Source organism: Haliotis cracherodii, unplaced genomic scaffold (genome assembly GCF_022045235.1).
Source record: "Haliotis cracherodii isolate W230 unplaced genomic scaffold, xgHalCrac1.p SCAF_8, whole genome shotgun sequence".
NCBI classification, from domain to species: Eukaryota; Metazoa; Mollusca; class Gastropoda; order Lepetellida; family Haliotidae; genus Haliotis; species Haliotis cracherodii.
The window spans coordinates 10,567,325-10,589,686 of NW_027266341.1; the positions used below are offsets into that span (position 1 = coordinate 10,567,325).

Sequence of the window (22,362 nt, forward strand, 5' to 3'; positions counted from 1 at the left end):
CACCACCCTGTGTAAGACTCCCACCACAACTGATGTTTGTCTGTCACACACTCCGCTTGTTGATGGAAGAGCATATCTGGAATTGTTTATCATGCAATTGTCTCGTGAATAATCCAAGTATCACATCCCTACACGTCCCCTTGTCACTCCTGGGGAACCTCCTCGTTGGATTGTCTGATTTTCCTCTCCAGGGGCGTCTCGTAGTATGTCCTCCTGTGGAGACAGAGTGAGTTAGTGAGGTTTTACAGCGCTTTTAGCAATACTCCAGCAATATCACAGAGGGGGGACACCAGAAATGGGCTTCACACATTGTACCCATGTAGGGAATCAAACCTGGGTCTTCGGCGAGAACGCCTTAACCACTAGGTTACCCGACCGATCCTGTGGAGATGTAGAGAGAGCTAGTAGTTTGTAAAATGCCATGTTGATATTGCCGCACCATAAGTAATCCCCAAAGTGATTGTTGTTTAATGCCGCAATACCGCTATGCCTGCATGTCAGCTATATGACAGCAGCCTGCAAATAATCCAGTTTGGACCACACAAACCAATGATTGATATTATGACAGAGCTCCAGAGTTGTGGGTATTTTACCCATGCATTTTAAAATCATTGGGTATCAGTAATTCTACCTGCGTATTCAAATTTCTGTTACCCACTAGTTTTTACACATGTGGGTATTTAAGTTAAATATTTAAAAACACTATTCATCTAGTCCCTGCAAACTGGTGTCGTGTTGGTTCGAGAGCTTTATAGGACTCAAAAATACCACGATACTTCCACAAGAAAGTGTGATGGCAAATGATCATGATGTAACTGTCATCGAGTTTGGCAAGGTTGACGGAATGCCCCTTTATAATTTCAAATTAAGTTGCTGATTTGCTAATCGAATACGCAGGGTTACTTCACAATATTTTGATGATACGCACAAGTTTTATTTTTGTAGCGTATCTGTAATGTTCGTTGCGTATTTGATACGCTTGGATTATATTTTACTGTGTATTTCTGCATTTCTGATGCGTATTTCACGCAGATACGCAGCTTATCTGGAGCTCTGTTATGAGCAATTATCCAGTCTGTCGGGTATGACATTAAGTCACTCTTACAACCAGAATAGTTTGCTGGAGAACAATTCACACCCAGAATCCCCACAGGGAACCAAAGTTACACAGGACGGAAATAACCATTTCACTTCAGTGCTGATGCATAACCAATGCAACTTTTCAAATAAATTACAATGTTCTGCAACATCGACTTAGTAAGTAAGCAGTCTAGCTGTTGTTACAATGTATGGCAAGAATGTGGTATACCAGACACCTAGCATTTTGGTAAGGGATGTGAACAAGCTTATCCCTTAGTAACAGTTACTATGTTTTTCTGGCGCCTGTTTTGTCGCCTCGCTAAAACAAGGGGTTTGGGTGGCTTGCCCCTTCCACTCAACGGCCTGAATTAAATGCTTTCGTAAGTAAATGAAATGCTTAATTACTAAAGTAGATACAGAAAAGAATGTTTTGAAAAGGATTTCAGTAGTATCACAGCTTATGGGTGAGTGAGTGTGGTTTAACGCTGCTTTTAGCAATATTCCAGCAATATCACGGCGGGAGACACCAGAAATAGGATTACAGCTTATGAGTTCGATGTGGAAGGAAAGTATGAAATGATGCAAGTTTTACACATTTACATTGGCTTCATGTCCCATTGGCTTCCACCTATGTGTTCTCTGTCCATCGTGTTGTGACAGTATTATCCCTTTGTTGTCAACACCTACCTATGTAATCCCACTCATGCATGCAATTGTTGTTACTGTTAATCCTCCACGTACTATATATATTCTGTACTATGTCCCTCATTCATATTTATTCCAAATTTAAAAATTTCAAAAAATCAATATAAGCAACCCCTAAAAGCCCCCTCTTGGGTTGCACACACCACTTTCACCCTTCTCGGAATACACTAAATGGTCCGGCCAGGCCCGTGTGCGAAATACGCTGTAGTCGGAAAGCGCACGTTAAATCTTCTATATCAGTCAGTCAGTCCCTCATTCAGTCTTGCTTGACAACGGTATAAGGATCTATACCGAAACGTCGCTTTTTACAGTAATAAAGAATTTGTTATCCATAAAATTGTGTCTACCTTGTTAATAGTGCCGGCTATGCTGCCTTGTGGGGTGCCATTTGAACAGTTTTGAGTAGATATTCAAATACCGAATCGAATGTTAAACCTGTACTTGTCGGTGTTCCTCAAGGTTCAGTGTTAGGACCCTTATTATTTTTAGTATTCATCAATGATATCGTCTGTGACATCAACATGTAAATATTTTGTAAAATGTAAATAATATATAATGTAAAATTGTTTGCTGACGATACTTCAATATATGTCATTATTGATGATCCATTATCAACAAGTATTTCAATCAATCATGATTTGGAACATATTTCTCAATGGGCTAAAACTTGAAAATTAAAATTTAACCCCGATAAAACAGGAGCAATTCAATTTTCAAGAAACGTAATGTCACTGCCCTGCCTGATCTGTTCACGAATAATGTAAAATGCTCTATTGTTCATTCATATTACCCTTGTTTGATTACTGTGACCATATATGGAATAATTGCACCAAGGCTCAAGAATTGTCCCTAGAAATGTTACATCTAGATGCACTCAGGACAATATGTGGTGCCGTGAGGGGCACAGAGCTCCAGATAAGCTGCGTATCTGCGTGAAATACGCATCACAAATGCAGAAATACGCAGTAAAATATAATCCAAGCGTATCAAATACGCAACGAACATTACAGATACGCTACAAAAATAAAACTTGTGCGTATCATCAAAATATTGTGAAGTAACCCTGCTTATTCGATTAGCAAATCAGCAACTTATTTTGAATTATAAACGGGCATTCCGTCAACCTTGCCAAAATCCACGATGACAGTTACATCATGATCATTTGCCATCACACCTTCTTGTGGAAGTATCGTGGTATTTTGGAGTCCTAAAAAGCTCTCGAACCCACACGACACCAGTTTGCAGGGACTAGATGAATAGTGTTTTTCAATATTTAACTTAAATACCCACATCTGTAAAAACTAGTGGGTAACAGAAATTTGAATACGCAGATTGAATTACTGATACCCAATGATTTTAAAATGCATGGGTGAAATACCCACAACACCAAAAGCTTATCTGGAGCTCTGGGGGCACAGGTCATACAAAATTATATAACGAAACCGGTCTATCTTCCTTGGCTGAAAGACGACACTTTCACAAACTATGCATTTTTTATCCAATGAAAAGTGGGACAACGCCAATTGTTTTATGTGATATGGAACCTGTAACAACCTTGGATTGTCCACATTATGAAACATGTAACACTAACGAATACTATGAGCCTAATTGCCAAACTGAATTATTTTTAAAAAATTACCTTCCAGTCTCCGCCTGTAATGTGCTAGATCCTACTTTGAGAGAAGGCGCTTCATTATCTCAGTTTAAAAAATCGTATAACTGTACAGTGAGTGAGTGAGTATGGTTTTACGCCGCTTTTAGCAATATTCTAGCAATATCACGACGGGGGACACCAGAAATGGGCTTCACACATTGTACCCATGTCGGGAATCGAACCCGGGTTTTCGGCATGACGAGCGAACGCTTTAACCACTAGGCTACCCGACCGCCCCTATAACCATGATAACTGTACAGAGCTCTAGATAACTTTTTGAGCAATTGAGTTTTTACTCTAGGGTTTCTATTTTAATAGGGTTATTACACTTTTCATTGGGTAACCAATATTTTTTCACTCATCTATTCTTCACTCTATTGGTCATTTCCCAAAATTAGTGAGCATTTTAAGATTTTTAAAAATGAAATAATGTTTTAGATGTATATAACGGTTTTAACTGTAGGCTTGACTCTGAAAGTAACTTAGCTCGTAATTGTGTCTCAGAAATTAGCTCCTTTGTACCCATGCTGAAAAAGCTTCATTGGGTATTTACGCGAGCTGTTTTTATACCTTTGAGTTTTTCATTTAATGCATGCGTTTATGTACACAAGTTAATTGAAAGTAACTGGGTTTTGAATAGTTTTGGCGGGTATTGTATGCAAATATGCTGCTTATCTGTAGCTCTGACTGTAGTAAATCAGAAGTGCCTGACATATTTTCAAATATTGGTTCACACATAAATCTGATAATCCACTGTAAGTTAAGACAAGGATGTAGTTATCTGAACGGTCACAAATTTGAAGGATATATTAGTAATAATGATGAATGTGCATGTGGTTTTTTCAATGAAAGTCCTTTACACTACCTTTACTTGCCCAAATTATACTGAGATTAGATGTGAAAGCTATTAAGTATTATTATGTTAATGGATATGACCTTCGAACTGTCCTGTTTGGTAACGTCAGCCTAGACAAAGATATACTGCTGAATATCGTTGACTCTGTACATTGTTTCTTTTCTATGAGCAAAAGATTTGTCTAAACATGCACTCTTGTATAAATCTCACTAACAACTGTTAACCTGGTTGATGCATGTCATCGATCCCATGTCAATCACTGGATTGTCTGGTCCAGACTTGATTATTTACAGACAGCCGTCATATAGCTGGAATAGTGCTGAGTGAGGCATTAAACAACAAACAAAACAAAAGTAATAATATCAAGTCTATACCAGTGTATAATTATTTTTCTTTGTTGGGGAGAGATATTTAGATAGGCTCTGCCTGTTTATCAATCCCCTTTCACTGTACCACGTGAAAATAAATATTGTTTAAAAATAAATATTCAAATATTGGCCAGATTTCACTGCTGTATAAATATCTACGTGTGAACATAACATATTCTATCCATTTGCAAAGTTTCATTCTTTTAAGACAAAGTGCACAGTTGTTCACTGTTTTATTAAGTCACTGTCCCTTCCCGACATTGAATACATGATTTATGTAATAGATGACTCTCTTTTAAGTGCATGTACACATGTAGCCAAGAGCTTTTATGGGGGCAATACCTCCCCTCCCACCCCCAATCCTGGGACTCCGGGTAAGAATTTTGGTCACCAGCAACATATGCTTGTCATAAGAGCCGAGGATATAGATCAGGCGGTCCAGGTCCCTGACATGGTTGATTGCATGTTATCGATCCAAATTGCATGGAGCAATGTTCATCATCTGAGTCACTGGATTGTCTGCTCCAGACATTATTATTTACAGTATGTTATCATGTAGCTGAAATACTGCAGTGTGCACCATTAAACAACAAACACAGCCCTCCCTCAAGACTCTCAGCTAAAGTTCACCTGTCCCCACTGAATCATTGACCTTTCCATAACTCCCTAGTATCCAGAGAAAATAGCCCCATGAGAAAATCGGCTCTGACAATCAGGAGAAAATGTCCCCAAATTCTAGAGAAAATGGACCCGAATTTGACATAGTTATTTATACAGTTGTTGACCTTCAGAACTAGTTGTATTTTGTCTGGAGTTTAATGCTAACATTTTATACAAAATTGGACCTCGTTGTTCGTAAAAATGGTCTCCCATTTGACATTATTAATTGTGGTCATTTTCTCCAGTGTCTGTTGCCATTTTCTCCTGACCCTGTGTCCAGTACCTGAGATACGTGTAGCACATAAATGACAGATGAAATCCGACTATTCCTCCGACGACGAGTTTCAAACCTCTCACGAGACCAAGAGTTGAAGAATTTCGTTTCGACATCGCTTCCGCCTCCATTCGTCGGCGACAGGGCACACGTTCCAAGGTTAAACGTATCGCGGACGATCATTGGGTAAAGTACACCACAGTAGCCAATGAAAATTGTTGATGCAAAATAGTCAGCTGCATCCGATGTAAACAAATCCACGTGCTCCCTTGAAAAGTGTGTATTGTCAACCGATACGTAACGTCTTATGCACGTTTTCATTCTAGAATTTCATTTAAATATATTTATTTGAGATTTGTCGAGGCAGTGTTTTACGAATTGTCCAGTCCCTAAATACTTTTCAAATTTATAAAAAAAAAACATTTGAAAAGATAGAACTGTCTTTTCTTTTTTAAAAAAACACCCCCTAATAGTTGAGATAAATTTTGGCCAAACCCCTCTTTTTGCTGTATAATTTTTTCATGAACACACATCAACCCTAATCTTTTATGCCCCTCTCTGTCTCCTCCTTACTGAACAAATAACTCTATTAAACAAACTCAAATTGACCTGGCCTATAAATAAAACCGACAAAGACAACACTGATCAATTGAACTGGTGCACCAACAAGTAGGCGTAGGGAAAACCAATCGGAATTGGTTACCATGGTTACTGAAAAGCAGGTTCTGTGCAATAATAAAACACTTGCTCAACACACTAAATAATGATATAATTAATATTTTACGTAAAAAAAGTGCATTACAGGCAGGTGTCCTAGAATTACATGATATGCAAATATGCAGTGTATCTACAAAGTTCATTCAATATTTTTTCTGTGCAAGGAAAGACTCAACAAGCATTTGTCAAACTGGTGTTTCTTTATTTTGCCAGCCATTGACTCCATTTTGCAAAAGTCAAAACATCATATAACAAAGATGCCACTCACTTGCTGATTTCCATATTCAACTATTCATATTTTCATTTTTACAAATATGACTTCACACACACCGTCATACACAATTGAACTCATCCCTGATACATTTGCTATATGATGTACAGATAATTAATACCGTTGGCAAACATCCAACAATCTAGAGTATGACTTTTATCATGATTAAACACATCTAGGCTTTGCAATTATAGTTGTAAATTTCAATAGTATATCATGTGTAAATAATGTATCCAAAATCAATAATATATAGGTCGTTCTCTTAGCCATGCAAACCTTTTGAAAATCAAGGCCCAAAGAAGTATATATGTCTTTGTCAAGGCCTAAACTTCCCCATGAAAGTTATTGCTGGTCAGATAATAATATAACATACTCAGATTCACATGACACAAATTAGAGCAATGTGGAAACTTGAGACATTATCTTGGTTTAATTTGTAACTACAATATGGATTTAAGTTAGCATCCTTATAAAGTAAGTGTTTAACAACTTGGTTCAAACTTGCCGCGGCAGCCATTAGACCAAGGTCTTGTCCCCCTTTAAGTTGTTACTGAGGACCTACCATGCTGACTGTCCAACTACAACATATAAGTGTTAAACCTTCTTTATCATCCAAAACTGGCTTCCACAGGAGATATTGCTTGGGTGATATCAAGCGATATATCTACAATGTTGATATCGCTGCAATGAAATTGCATCACAATGCTTTGCAGACCATTGTGATGTCAATAGTCAGATGACATTGGTTACCATGACATCACAATCAAATGTCATCACTGATGGCTGTGCTACTGAAGCTGTTAGCAGTACTTTTTACACTGAAGACACTGCTTATTACTGTCTACAAACAGCAAAAGTTGGAAGAATGATGTTGAATGATAAATTAATCCCACCCTCGTGTCTTTTAATATCAAACATATCAACACTCGACACGGACAGCATGTGATTACATTAAAAAGTATGAATTGGGTGCTGTTGAACCGGCAACGAAATGGCAGACAAAGAGAATTGCACCCCATGACATGTACACAGCATCGGCAATAGGCAAATAGCCTTACTATTCTTATTAATATTGAACAGCATTCATTCAATTACTTTATGACATAATTCATGAATGACAATTATTCAGGATGGTGACATCTGAACATCGGACAATGATAGAGTGAAACAAAACCAGTCAAGCATTCACATGAATCTGCAATTACACAGAGACCCATAGCCGTTCACATAATTAACAGGTATGAATTTACATTACATCTAGGAGTCAGGAACTGTAAAGTTTTTTCAGTCAAAACAAAATAAACTTTGCAAGATTGTCAAAACTGGTTTATCAAGTTGAAAAACGGACGGAACTTCTGTCTGGAATACCTTCTTTAAACTATTATAAGACCGACACTCATAGTGAGTGAGTATGGTTTTACACCTTTAAGCATTTTCCGTCATTATCTTGTTTGGGAAACCAGAAATAGGCTTCACACGTAGTACCCATGTAGGGAATCTAACATCCTTATAACAATCAAACACTTTATTCACTTGGTTACCCCACTGATCAATAAAATAAAAAGGCAAGAGACTTGACATTACTGGCATAATACATCTGTTGTAATCACAGTTATACTTTATGTGAGATTAAACTAGACATGTTCAGAGGTTGACTTTCAGCTCTAATCTACAGCAAATGTCAACATTTCCCAGCTCATGTACATGCCATGCTTGTATTTCACCAGAACAAATAAAGGGTTAGAGGCCTTAATGATTATTTTTACTTTATTGCAATGAATGCAGTATTAAAATACCACTGAATCTGGAAAAAATCCAATTTTGAACAGGACACTTAGATTGGAATCCTAAATTAAATCCCTGATCACAATAATCCATGACTTGATAATGTAACGTTGTCTTTCATTATGTATGTTCAATATCAACACTCCAGTCAAGCAGTTCAAAACCACACACAAAGAAGTTCAAGTCTTTGGCTCCGCCTTCTTCTCTACGTCTCGTATTGTCTTTTCCAAAGCCTTTGCTGTTTCACTGAAATGGGTGTCCTCATAATTCTTTCTTCTTGCAGCCTCAACTCCATCAGCAAAATACCGCTTCCTAAAAAATACATAAGCCTTAATTTATACAGAACTCATACTTATTCAAGTCACTCGTGAAGAACCAGGTTAGAATAGGTCTTCAGCAACCAATGCTTGCCGCAAGAGGTGACTAACGGGATGGGGTGGTCAGGCTTGCTGACTTGGTTGATGCATGTCATCGTTTCCCAATTGCGTGGATCGATGCTCATGATGTCAATTACTGGATTGTCTGGTCCAGAGTCGATTATTTACAGGCCGCCGTCATATAGCTGAATTATTGCTGAGTGCCCCTTTAAACAACAAAACGTCTTTGGACATACAAAACGCAATCCACTTGTTTTTGTAAACTCTTCATTCACACTGCATATATTTTAATTAGATTGTCACTCGATCATAATTTGTGTTTTCTTAGAATGATGTTTAGTGACATTTGTTGGAAAACAATATTATATCTACTTGTGAGATGTATAGGAGCCAAATGTGGGTTTTTCTTAAAAAGGATTGCCATTAATTGCTTCAATGACTTCTTAAAATGTATTACCTCATCGAGAAACCGAAATATAGTACACCAATTACTCCGCCAAATAGCATTGGGAATCTGTAATATCTGGAAGTCATTGTTCACGTCTATTCGATACTAGGGTGAAATTGCCAGATGATTGCTTCAACTTTTTGACAGCATGACCACCCGAAGGGAGGTAAGCAGCATTGACCTTCAACTTGACGGTGAAATTACACCGGAAACTACCAGATAAATATATCGCCACCCAAGACTACATATACGTTACAAGCTCGTGTCAAATATTGGCTCATATTTGAAAAATGGGGGCTTAAGAATGAATAAACTCATGCATTAAATGTTTTTGTTTTTGTATATGTACTAAAACTCTAAAATATATTTTCATCTGTCCGGATTATTATCGAACCAATCAAGTTTCCGTTCTGTGGAACTGTAAACCTTAAGCCTATTGGATTAATGGTGCATCAAAGGGACCAATCAACAGTCGTTTTGATCAAAACAAACATGGCAGCGCCCATAAGCTATTTGTAAACGGGGCATGTCCTCATTCCTGAGGTCACAAGACCACAATCAGCTGTTTCCTGAAGACAATTGAAACTAGCGTGTAAGTAGGACTATTTTTGCTAAACTTTAACTTGATACTTCATATTGACAAAGCATGTTCAAACTTATGGCCCATGGCCAGTTGAATGACATCGTTACCGACTTATTTGTGCTGAGTTCGAGAGAGAAAAAATAGAAACGTTTTACGTCTTTTACAGATAGGAATTTATGATCGATACTGAGACTTGTCAGCCATGTTATGTCGTATATCAAACAGACAATCACTATGTACAAGTTGTTTTTCAAGTATTCCTTTCAACCACCATATGTAATTATTAAAACAAAGTTACTAGGAAAATGCACCCTTTTATATAGTCAATAATACTTGAGAGTAAACAAGGGAGACTAAACTAAGCGATACACATACGCAGGTAATGTTAAAAAAATATATGAAAAATTAATTAATAAAATTATTTGCTAACTTTCTTAATGCAAAAGATTACAACTACGTGCACATCCTGGTTCGTGGGGTTTACACCAATTATCTTTTTGACTTTTGACTATGTGTCAACATGCTCTTGAAAATGTCATTTCAATGACACAAGAGCAGAGTAGGCCTATATTATTGTGTATATGTTGAATAATTGTACATGCATCATGTATGTCTACTTTAAAATGTGTAACTATAATGCACCAGTGGAGAATAGTGATTGAACATGCTAAAACTTAAAATTCCAATAAACTTACTGTAATTATTGAATGCCATCTCTTGGGTCTGTATTGTTTATTTGTAAACATGGTTAACAACATTTTCTGTATATATGTGTGATCAAGTGACACATAACATGTACCTCTTGTCATAAAAGACTCAAATTATGAAATTAGTGATAAATGTGTTTATGCCCCTTTGCTGGGCAGACCCTCCTATCTATTTGAATGAAGAGAAGCATTATCGGAATTAATGTAAGCAATATCGTGTGAATGGCTACCAAGTGCAAAGGAATAGTTTCCAATGCTATATAAATGCAGGAACTATCATCATAACAGCAGGTATCATTGGAAACCACAGAGCCACTAGTGGAACTGACAGCATCGGCAACCAAACATATATTGGTTCAATTCCGCCTGTTCACCAAACTACAACACTGTCGCCACAGCACGCAAAACATGACTGACAGAAGCAGAGACAGGAACGGGAAGTGATTTAACCAAAGCTTGTTTCCAGAGAATGTAATTCTTAAGAAGTTAATGCGCATTGAACATAAATTATAATACAGATTTTTCAATTTCAGCAAAAAATTATTTTGTATTCATTATAGGTGTATTTTTATGGGAGTTGAATGGAACACTTATCATTTATAGAGCTAGATAAATAACTTCACCCATAATTTTATTCACTGTTTAGTGTTTACATCTTAGAGCTAGATCTAGTATTTGTCCAAAAATTGTTAATATAACAGGACTAATAAAAAGTCTAGCAATTCATCTGTTTTGATTGTTTGTTTTTTGTTTAACACCGCACTCAGCAATATTCCAGCTATATGACGGCGGTCTGTAAATAATCAAGTCTGGACCAGACAATCCAGTGATTGATATCATCAGCATCGATCCATATAATTGAGATCGATGACATGCATCAACATGATCAACCAAGTCAGCGAGCCTGACCACCCGATCCCGTTAGTCGGAATTCATCAGCGGCTGATTGGCACTGAAACAATAATATTAATTCTTATGTCTTTTATTTACATATTCCATTACCAGATCCTGATGTGTGTGTTTTGGCTACCACACAGTTGCCACAGTTGCTGGGAATGGGCGAGGCGTCTCTCCCATGTTCGGAGACCATACCTGACTACTGATACAAGAAAACATGTTTTCAACTTCAGATAACAAATTCTGATGCATATGGATACTAGTTGCTCAGTGCCATGGATTTTATTCTTTATAGCCAACACTTCAAGTCAGACGTGCTTGTCTCTTATTTGTTCATCTTTCATTTTGTCCTTCCGGAAAAGGTGTTGTCAATTACCTACGATCTGCTTTTGACGGATACTCTGCATTTGGCCATGTTTCCATAGCAGCTGTGCACGCATTCCTCTGGCACGACCTATGTCAAATCTTAAAACCAATCCCCCTTCATTTTAAACCCATTCAGCACTTTTTATTCAAACAGATAGGAGGGCCTGCTGGAGTATATTGTCACATCGGGTTCGATGTGTAAATTGTAGCATGTGTAGGAAGTTGATTTGGAATTGAATTTAAGGGCAAAATTTTACACTGTTACACATGGTTACACACCCCCTTAAATGCAGATATTGTCAGGATGTGCTATATGCCTTTATATTTAATTTCAGCAGAATTGAGAAGTATGCCCTCCAAGTCTTCCCATGGGGTGCTGTATCAGTACAGGAACTGCAGACTTTTGAGGAACCACACCATTTTCAAGGATGATTTGTGGGTCCGAGATGGGAAGATTGTGAACCCGGAGATTCTCTTCTTTGAGGAAAAATCCTATGCTGACGTTCAGATTGACTGTAATGGGGCTATCATCTGTGCAGGGTTCATCGAGACCCAAATCAATGGTGTGTGTCAGGTTGTTTTTGTTTTCATTTCATTCATGAGAAACATTTATTTATTGTTCTTTCAGTAATGTTCAGCTTGTACACTTTTCATTGTCTGTGTTGTCCAGTTGTCACGTGAGAAAAAAGATTTTATTTTGAAGTTTGCATCCACAACAAGTGACGTAATTGTGTTTTTATTAAAAATGCTTACCATATTTCCTCTATTTGCCGTCCAAGTGTCTATCAATTTCCACAGCAAGTACCATCTTTTAACATCCTTTGCTATGACACGGCCAGGAATCAAACCACCAACCTTCCACTCTCTGGGTAGATGCTACACCACGGAGATAGTCACCGTGAAGATGGTATTAGAAAAAACACCCTACTTTGATACCAGTCCCAGTGTATCATTATCACTTGTCTGTGTTATACAGGAGCATTTGGTGTTGACTTCTCTCAAGTCCCTGGTGAAGGAACCATAGAAGAAGGGGTCCTCAAAGTAGCCAAAGGCCTTCTGGCTCACGGAGTGACTTCATTTTGCCCCACAGTGATTACCTCCCCTCCAAGTACATACCACAAGGTAGCGGTCATTGTTTTCTGAACTTCAGTTTTAGTGGGTTTTTTCTGAAAATAGTTAGAGTAATAGTTTATTATAAAGGGATTTACTAAACATGTTACGGTAAAAGACATGCTGCAATGACTATGGTATTTTAGTGTTTCGTGGCATGGATGTACCTGTTTACATTGTTAGTTTGAGAACCAGTTCCAACTTACAGTTGTATACAATATCTGTATATTCCATTGATAAAGTCACACAGTGCTACGACATCAGGCAACTAAGTTTCACCGCAGTGAAGTTTAACGAATGCTGCGGCACTACTCCCTACTAAGCAAAATGCGACAAACCGTAAAATTGGAATTAATTCCCTTTTGTTTGATATAAACATTGTATCTTGACGATTTGACTGTAAGGCTATGATTCTCAGTGACACAGTTTCATAGATTGATTTAGAATGGGAGGTAAAATACTCCCGATTCACAACAGTTGCTCAGTGAATGCAAAACTATACCAGCAGACATCCTTACCTGAAGTGTACTGTTACCGTGGTTACAATCCCATCATTACACACCATGATACAGCGTAGTTGCCATGGTGATATATTTCACATCCTCCTCGGGTGATTATTTTGGCTACTGAACATAGTTTTATAATTAAAAAACACGGAAGATTTTGTCAAGATTGATGAAATGTTTTTGCACTTTTGTCAGGTCTATGGTAATCTATAGCAACATGATTCTGTTACTGTCTACAGATTCTGCCCCACATCAAGAAGTGCCCTGGCAGCAAAGCAGGTGCTGGTGTTTTAGGTTAGTGAAACAGCTGAAGCTTTTGGATGCAAAGAAACTATATTTGAACAGTAATATCTAATGTCTACCAGGGGTGGAATTAATGTGTATTGGCATGCACTCGAAGACCTTGGTAATATGTAACAGACTGGTTCTCGACAGTGATTATGTTGCATCATCTTTCTGATGTATAGACATGGACATTTTTGTTATGGATATATTTCTGGCTTCACTTTGACTTGATGCCATATATTGATCTTTGTAGAGGGGTTGTGGTTGTCCCAGTGGTCCAATATGCCTCAAGTAGCTGTTCAGGGTTGCATCCCACATCATCATAAAGCTCACCGCACGTTTCGTTTTTATTTCCATTTTTAAAAGTAACCAAAAAATCCTTAAATATTCCAAGTCCAGTAGTAGACAAATATCTTATTCCAGTATTTTACTCATCAAGGAATATATTCATGTAGGGAGGCCCTTTCCCTGGTTGTTTGTACAATTATTTGGTTATATACTAGTAAACAACACCCCACCCCCAAAAAACAACAACAAAAAACAACATTGCCTGAGAACCAATTCTTTTAGTTTTTCTAAGCCTTACACAACAGTCATTTGTGATGTCATCCTCCTTCTGCTTACTTCCCCAATATGTGACCCTCCAACAGTTTCTGCCATATCTGTGAATTATCAAGGCGATCATGATAATGCAAACTAAACAAAACCAAAGAACATTTATTTACACCCTAAAACCATACAGTTTCAACACAGACGTGGGGGAATTCGAGCTAAGCACGAGTAACTTATCAATGAATTACAATCAAGCAAGTAGTCCGTCATAATCTGACCTCAGGTCATCACCATGGAGTAGCCAATCACTGACCTGGAATTCAATCTCACACTTATGTTTCGTAACGGTTATCTTATATGAGTTTCTCACCCACAGGTATTTTAAAAACAGATGAATGTCAGTGTGTTTATTATCTTACTTGTTTATTATCTTACTTGTTTATCATCTTACTTGTTTATTATCTTACTTGTTTATTATCTTACTTGTTTATCATCTTGCTTGTTTATTATCTTGCTTGTTTATTATCTTACTTGTTTATTATCTTACTTGTTTATTATCTTACTTGTTTATCATCTTACTTGTTTATTATCTTACTTGTTTATCATCTTACTTGTTTATCATCTTACTTGTTTATCATCTTACTTGTTTATTATCTTACTTGTTTATCATCTTACTTGTTTATCATCTTACTTGTTTATCATCTTACTCGATTATTATCTTACTTGTTTATCATCTTACTTGTTTATCATCTTACTTGTTTATTATCTTACTTGTTTATTATCTAACTTGTTTATTATCTTACTTGTTTATTATCTTACTTGTTTATTATCTTGCTTGTCCATGTGTTGAGGTTCCCATGTGGAGGGGCCGTTCATCAGTCAAGAGAAGAAAGGAGCTCACCCTTCTGAACATATCCGCAACTTTGACGACGGATTCCAAGATGTCGTGGAAACATACGGCTCACTCAGTGATGTTGCCATAGTTACATTGGCGCCAGAGCTGAACAATTCTAAAACAGTGATAGAGGAGTTCATCAAAAGAGGTGTTGTAGTCAGCCTAGGTAAATATGTGCTATAGATTTTTATTAGCATTTATTAGGGTGCTCGGTTGTATTTATTAGCATGATTAGGGTGCTCGGTTGTATTTATGATTAGGTGATGATTCTAAGGGAAGGTGGATTGGGTTAACGGGAAGGAAGTGAATATTGTTTTACGCTGCTGACTGCAATATTTCAGGCCTGTGTAATGGCAGCCTGGCAACAATTAAGTCTAAGCCAGGTAAACCATGGTAGATACCCAAACAACTAGTTACAGTGTTACCGTTACCATGCAATCCCCATTTAAATCCACTCTTACAACACTCTTGGGGTACTGAGGACATCCTCTACTGAGGTTGCTATGGTTACCAGATTTGAGATTAAATATCCCCCCCGGTAGATCTAGGTGCAGGCAGCACCAACTGTGTTTGACCAGTAGTATGTAATTGGGACCAGAATCTCTGATGCTGTTGGCTCCTGGAACCCCATAAATAGTGAACAAGGGATATACATGTAGTTCTATGGATAAACAACTTTATTACAATGACTGTGACGTTTCGGTGTAGATACTAACACCGTTATCATCACTTGCTTGATAACGGTGTTACTAAATACAACGAAAGGTCGCAGTCAATGTAATAAGGAAGACGCAGATCCATAACAACTTTGTGCGTACGTACGTACGTGCGTGCATGCGTGTAATGCTTTTTTATTCAGCACTTAGCATGGTTAGAGTTTGGAATTAGGACAGCTATTTTCACTGTATCTATCATATGTTTAATTCACTTCATGACTTGGGTTGTGTGGACCCCAACTTCCTCAAAGTCCTTGATCCGTCACTGTGTTTTAACAGAATGTGAGTAGCTGGTGATGTGTCAGTGATTGCCCATCAGGATACTTGACCTGTGTCTGCAGGTCACTCACAGGGCAATCTGGTGCAGGGCGAGGAGGCTGTGAGGCAGGGAGCTGGTTACATCACCCATCTCTTCAATGCCATGCTGCCGGTAAGTTGCCAAGGTTACTTCACCCATCTCTTCAATGCCATGCTGCCGGTAAGTTGCCATGGTTACATCACCCATCTCTTCAATTCCATGCTGCCGGTAAGTTGCCATGGTTTCATCATTCATCTCTTCAACATCATGCTGCCGGTAAGTTGCCATGGTTACATCATTCATGTCTTCGACATCATGCTGCCAGTAAGTTGCCATGGTTATACATTTGTATCACTCATCTGTACCACATCATGCACCATGTTTTCTGTGTTTACATTTTCTGTCAGTTTTATTCAGTGTCCAACATGTAGCCACATTGAACCATTAAAAACTGGATCAGAATGATATACCTCAAATTCTTCTAATCAATTTGGAGTACCGTCATTGTATTTTTACTTGCCCTCAGCATAATTTGGTAGTCTTGGGCTAGTGGACAAGTGTGAGTTTCAAAGGCTGTCATTGCTGAACAAGTGTTAGGTTGTAACACTATATGTCACTATCAACTAATGGGCCACTGTTTGATGGGATATGTTTGATACACTGGTTGATTCTACCCACAGTTCCACCACCGTGACCCTCACCTTGTGGGTCTTCTTGCCAGCGAGAGGCTACCCAAGGACAGGACCATATATTACGGCCTCATCTCAGACGGCATACATACTCATCCTGCGGCTCTCCGTATAGCGCATAGAGTACACCCTCAAGGTCAGTAGCCCCGCCCTCAAACTCAGTAGCTCCGCCCTCAAAGTCAGTAGCCCCGCCCTCAAAGTCAGTAGCTCCACCCTCAAAGTCAGTAGCTCCATCCTCAAGGTCAGTAGCCCCGCCCCCAAAGTCAGTAGCTCCGCCCTCAAAGTCAGTAGCTCCACCCTCAAAGTCACTAGCTCCACCTTCAAAGTCAGTAGCTCCCCCCTCAAACTCAGTAGCTCCACCCTTAAGCTCAGTAGCTCCACCCTTAAGGTCTGTAGCTCCACCTTCAAAGTCAGTAGCTCCACCCTCAAAGTCAGTAGCTCCACCTTAAAGGTCAGTAGCTCCACCCTCAAGGTCAGTAGCTCCACCTTCAAAGTCAGTAGCTCCACCCTCAAAGTCAGTAGCTCCACCTTAAAGGTCAGTAGCTCCACCCTCAAGGTCAGTAGATCCACCCTTAAGGTCAGTAGATATCCCTGTAGTATTTGTGTTGTACAGGGTCATGTAATATACTTGTGTTGTACAGAGTCATGTGATATTCCTGTTTTACTTGTGTTGTACAGGGTCATGTGATATCCCTGTTGTACTTGTGTTGTACAGGGTCATGTGATATCTCTGTTGCACTTGTGTTGTACAGGCTCATGTGATATCTCTGTTGTACTTGTGTTGTACAGGCTCATGTGATATCTCTGTTGTACTTGTGTCGTACAGGCTCATGTGATATCCCTGTTTTACTTGTGTTGTACAGGCTCATGTGATATATTTGTGTTGTACAGGGTTATGTGATATCCCTGTTATACTTGTGTTTTACAGGGTCATGTGATATCCCTGTTGTACTTGTGTTGTTCAGGGTCATGTGATATTCCTGTTGTACTTGTGTTGTAAAGGGTCATGTGATATACATGTGTTGTACAGGGCCATGTGATATTCCTGTTGTACTTGTGTTGTACAGGGTCATGTGATATCCCTGTTGTACTTGTGTTGTACAAGGTCATGTGATATACATGTGTTGTACAGGGTCATGTGATATACATGTGTTGTACAGGGTCATGTGATATACATGTGTTGTACAGGGTCATGTGATATCTCTGTTGTAATTGTGTTGTACAGGGTCATGTGATATCCCTGTTGTACTTATGTTGTACAGGGTCATGTGATATACATGTGTTGTACAGGGTCATGTGATATACATGTGTTGTACAGGGTCATGTGATATCTCTGTTGTAATTGTGTTGTACAGGGTCATGTGATATCCCTGTTTTACTTGTGTTGTACAGGGTCATGTGATATCCCTGTTGTACATGTGTTGTACAGGGCCATGTGATATTCCTGTTGTACTTGTGTTGTACAGGGTCATGTGATATCCCTGTTGTACTTGTGTTGTACAGAGTCATGTGATATCCCTGTTGTACTTGTGTTGTACAGGGTCATGTGATATCCCTGTTGTACTTGTGTTGTACAGGGTAATGTGATATACATGTGTTGTACAGGGTCATGTGATATCCCTGTTGTATTTGTGTTGTACCGGGTCATGTGATATCCCTGTTGTACTTGTGTTGTACAAGGTCATGTGATATCGCTGTTGTACTTGTGTTGTACAGGGTCATGTGATATCTCTGTTGTACTTGTGTTTTCCAGGGTTAGTGCTGGTGACTGATGCAATCCAGGCGATGGGTCTCCCAGAGGGCTTCTATGTCTTTGGGGAGCAGGAGATTGAAATCAAGGGAAAGAGAGCAGTGTTGGCTGGGACTGATACACTGTGTGGAAGGTGAGTGAGTGAGGGAGGGAGGGAGCAAACAGTACTACATCCATGTCCTGGGTCTGATCATATTGAGGGTAGGGGCTGTGCTGAGTGAACTTTCCATAATACCATAGTCAGCAGTCTGCTCTACGACTATGACTCTGCTCTAGTCAGCAGTCTGCTCTACGACTACGACTCTGCTCTAGTCGGCAGTATTTCTGCTCTACGACTATGGCTCTGCTCTAGTCAGCAGTATTTCTGCTCTACGACTATGGCTCTGCTCTAGTCAGCAGTATTTCTGCTCTACGACTATGGCTCTGCTCTAGTCAGCAGTATTTCTGCTCTACGACTATGACTCTGCTCTAGTCAGCAGTATTTCTGCTCTACGACTAACACTCTGCTCTAGTCAGCAGTATTTCTGCTCTACGACTATGACTCTGCTCTAGTCAGCAGTATTTCTGCTCTACGACTCTGCTCTAGTCAGCAGTATTTCTGCTCTACGACTATGACTCTGCTCTAGTCAGCAGTATTTCTGCTCTACGACTATGACTCTGCTCTAGTCAGCAGTATTTCTGCTCTACGACTATGGCTCTGCTCTAGTCAGCAGTATTTCTGCTCTACGACTATGACTCTGCTCTAGTCAGCAGTATTTCTGCTCTACGACTAACACTTTGCTCTAGTCAGCAGTATTTCTGCTCTACGACTAACACTCTGCTCTAGTCAGCAGTATTTCTGCTCTACGACTACGACTCTGCTCTAGTCAGCAGTATTTCTGCTCTACGACTAACACCCTGCTCTAGTCAGCAGTATTTCTGCTCTACGACTATGACTCTGCTCTAGTCAGCAGTATTTCTGCTCGTATTATTGTGGCCTATGAAAAAAAGGAGTATGAAACCTGTGGTTGATAGCATGAGCAACAATGCATGTCAGAGACTGACACACAACCAGTCAACCGGTGAAGATTAGTCTTCACCAACCCATGCTTGTCTTCAGAGGCAACAACCCGGTATGCTTGTGGTAAGAGGCGACTAACGAGATCAGGTGGTCAGGCTTGTTGACTTGGTTGATACAGTGTCATTGTATCCCAATTGCATAGATCAATGTTCATGATGTCAATCTCTGGATTGTGTGGTCCAGACTTGATTTTCTACAGACTGCCGTCATATAACTGGAATATTGCTGATTCGGGTGTTAAACAACAAAAAAAGAAACAAACACAACTAGTCAGGTCACCAATGCAGCCATCCAATCCTCACTCTTACGACTAGCATGGGGTGCTGAGAGTAAGATGGCATTCTCTGTTAAGACTTCCAAGATGCCGGATGGGCCCCATTTCAGTAGCCTCGACACATTGCTTTATGTGTTTCACCAGATGTCAGAGTTCAATGTTGGTTCCTGTTTTTTATTTCAGTATTTCAACGCTGGATAACTGTGTGAGACACTTCGCCAAATCTACAAGTAAGTCAGTGAAAGATCAAGTTAAATGTTTCACCTGATATTTTACAGTCATGGACTTTTATCATTTTTTAGTTATTTAATATAATTCACATCTTCACAGTGTGTGTCTTAGTATTTTGTTTAAATGAGGGACAGTCAGGTAGGCTAGTGGTTAAAGCGTTCGCTCGTCATGCTGAAAACCTGGGTTCAACTCCCTACATGGGTACAATGTGTGAAGCCCAAATCTGGTGTCCGCCACAGTGAAATTGCTGCAATATTGTTAAAAGCTGCACAAAACCATACTCACTCACTCTTTTGTTAAAATGAGGGGGATTTTTCCTACAATTTCTTTTACTGAGTTATTTTTCCTGTTTAATAGAGATATGAGTAGAGGACTTGTGAACTGACATGACAATGATGGTGATGATGATTGTGTCCCCAGATTGTGGCCAGGTCCTGGCTCTGGAAGCTGCCTCTCTCCACCCTGCGAAGATGATGGGGATTACAGCACAGAAAGGCACGCTTGAGTTCGACACGGACGCTGACTTTATTCTCATCAACGACAACCTTGACCCCTTGGCCACGTACATTGCAGGAGAACTGGTGTGGGAGAGCCCTGCCGCACCATCCCGGGTCATCTGCAAGGTCAAGGAATGACCTTGTCAAACCCCTGAATGAAAGCATTCATATTTCTCCACAGTTGTATTTCGCAGAAATGTTTTGACAGTTGAAAATTGGCCTCCATATCTTATTTCTGGTGATGTGAGACATCTTAGGGCAAGTTTTTTTTCCTTTTTGGGGCAAGAATCAAGCAAAATGAAACTTTATTTTACATGTGTGAACACTGTGAAAAAAAGAGGTATTAGGTGCGTGTTCACTTGAAGTCTGCCGGATGTCTGTCTTTGTGTGATACGCTTGATGAAAGTTGTTTATATCTTTGTTTTGTCCTTTATGTTTGGATGGTGTAATCCATATCATGTAGCCAATATATTGCAGAAAGTTGTGCTTTTTAGTTCAGTTACATGGTATACAGATTTGTAGTCAAAACCCTTTTGTCATGTGGTTTTCTCAAAACCCTTTTGTCATGTGGTTTTCTCAAAACCCTTTTGTCATGTGGTTTTCTCAAAACCCTTTTGTCATGTGGTTTTCCCGAAACTCTTTTGTCATGTGGTTTTCCCAAAACCCTTTTGTCATGTGGTTTTCCCGAAACCCTTTTGTCATGTGGTTTTCCCAAAACCCTTATGTCATGTGGTTTTCTCAAAACCCTTTTGTCATGTGGTTTTCCCGAAACCCTTTTGTCATGTGGTTTTCTCAACATGCTCAAAACTCTTTTGTCATGTGGTTTTCCCAAAACCCTTTTGTCATGTGGTTTTCCCGAAACCCTTTTGTCATGTGGTTTTCCCGAAACCCTTTTGTCATGTGGTTTCTCAAAACCCTTATGTCATGTGGTTTTCTCAAAACCCTTATGTCATGTGGTTTCTCAAAACCCTTATGTCATGTGGTTTTCTCAAAACCCTTTTGTCATGTGGTTTCTCAAAACCCTTTTGTCATGTGGTTTTCTCAAAACCCTTTTGTCATGTGGTTTCTCAAAACCCTTATGTCATGTGGTTTTCCCGAAACTCTTTTGTCATGTGGTTTTCTCAAAACCCTTATGTCATGTGGTTTTCCCGAAACTCTTTTGTCATGTGGTTTTCTCAAAACCCTTATGTCATGTGGTTTTCCCGAAACTCTTTTGTCATGTGGTTTCACAAAACCCTTTTGTCATGTGGTTTTCCCGAAACCCTTTTGTCATGTGGTTTTCCCAAAATCCTTTTGTCATGTGGTTTTCTTAAAACCCTTTTGTCATGTGGTTTTCTCAAAACCCTTATGTCATGGGTTTTTTTTAATCGGATTGTGTGTCAGGACAGTTTTTTCACTGCAAGAAGAAATAGTCTTCTCAAGATGCTACATTTATTCAACATTTATCAACATGTAAACAAGAAACGCCTAGGTATGACCCGGATGATATATGAGTGCGTATTGGCACCAGAAATACTCCACGGTTCTATATCTGTTTTCATGCTCAATTATTTTTCAGATTAATACAATTTTATCTATAACATGTTCTTGATAAAGTTTTTGAATCATTTTAAAGGTAAAATGTTGTACTTATGAATACTGAAATTTTAATAATCATAATTATTTGGTAAACTTTTATGAACATCGTGCAAACTGACATATAACCATTAGTTGTTAGGTTGTAAAATTAATGTTAATGCAACAATCAAAAT

General features: G+C 39.0%; 1 protein-coding gene across 1 annotated transcript; it reads left to right on the plus strand.

The window, feature by feature from the left end:
• The first annotated feature begins 9,692 nt into the window (after positions 1–9,692).
• LOC139449918 (N-acetylglucosamine-6-phosphate deacetylase-like) lies at positions 9,693–21,406 on the plus strand. Its single transcript, XM_071231527.1, has 10 exons — positions 9,693–9,787; positions 12,084–12,311; positions 12,725–12,870; positions 13,604–13,658; positions 15,053–15,262; positions 16,154–16,242; positions 16,791–16,935; positions 18,553–18,682; positions 20,067–20,113; positions 20,535–21,406. Exons 2-10 carry the CDS (start codon positions 12,098–12,100, stop codon positions 20,747–20,749), a joined length of 1,251 nt encoding a protein of 416 aa, XP_071087628.1. The 5' UTR covers positions 9,693–9,787; positions 12,084–12,097; the 3' UTR covers positions 20,750–21,406.
• Positions 21,407–22,362: the final 956 nt, after the last annotated feature.

Excerpts from the sequence above, each read along its gene's own strand:
- LOC139449918 (XM_071231527.1), top strand. The coding sequence starts at position 12,098 with ATGCCCTCCAAGTCTTCCCATGGGGTGCTGTATCAGTACAGGAACTGC. Across the intron at positions 12,312-12,724 it reads CATCGAGACCCAAATCAATG|GAGCATTTGGTGTTGACTTC; the intron begins GTGTGTGTCAGG and ends TGTGTTATACAG. Across the intron at positions 12,871-13,603 it reads CTCCAAGTACATACCACAAG|ATTCTGCCCCACATCAAGAA; the intron begins GTAGCGGTCATT and ends TACTGTCTACAG.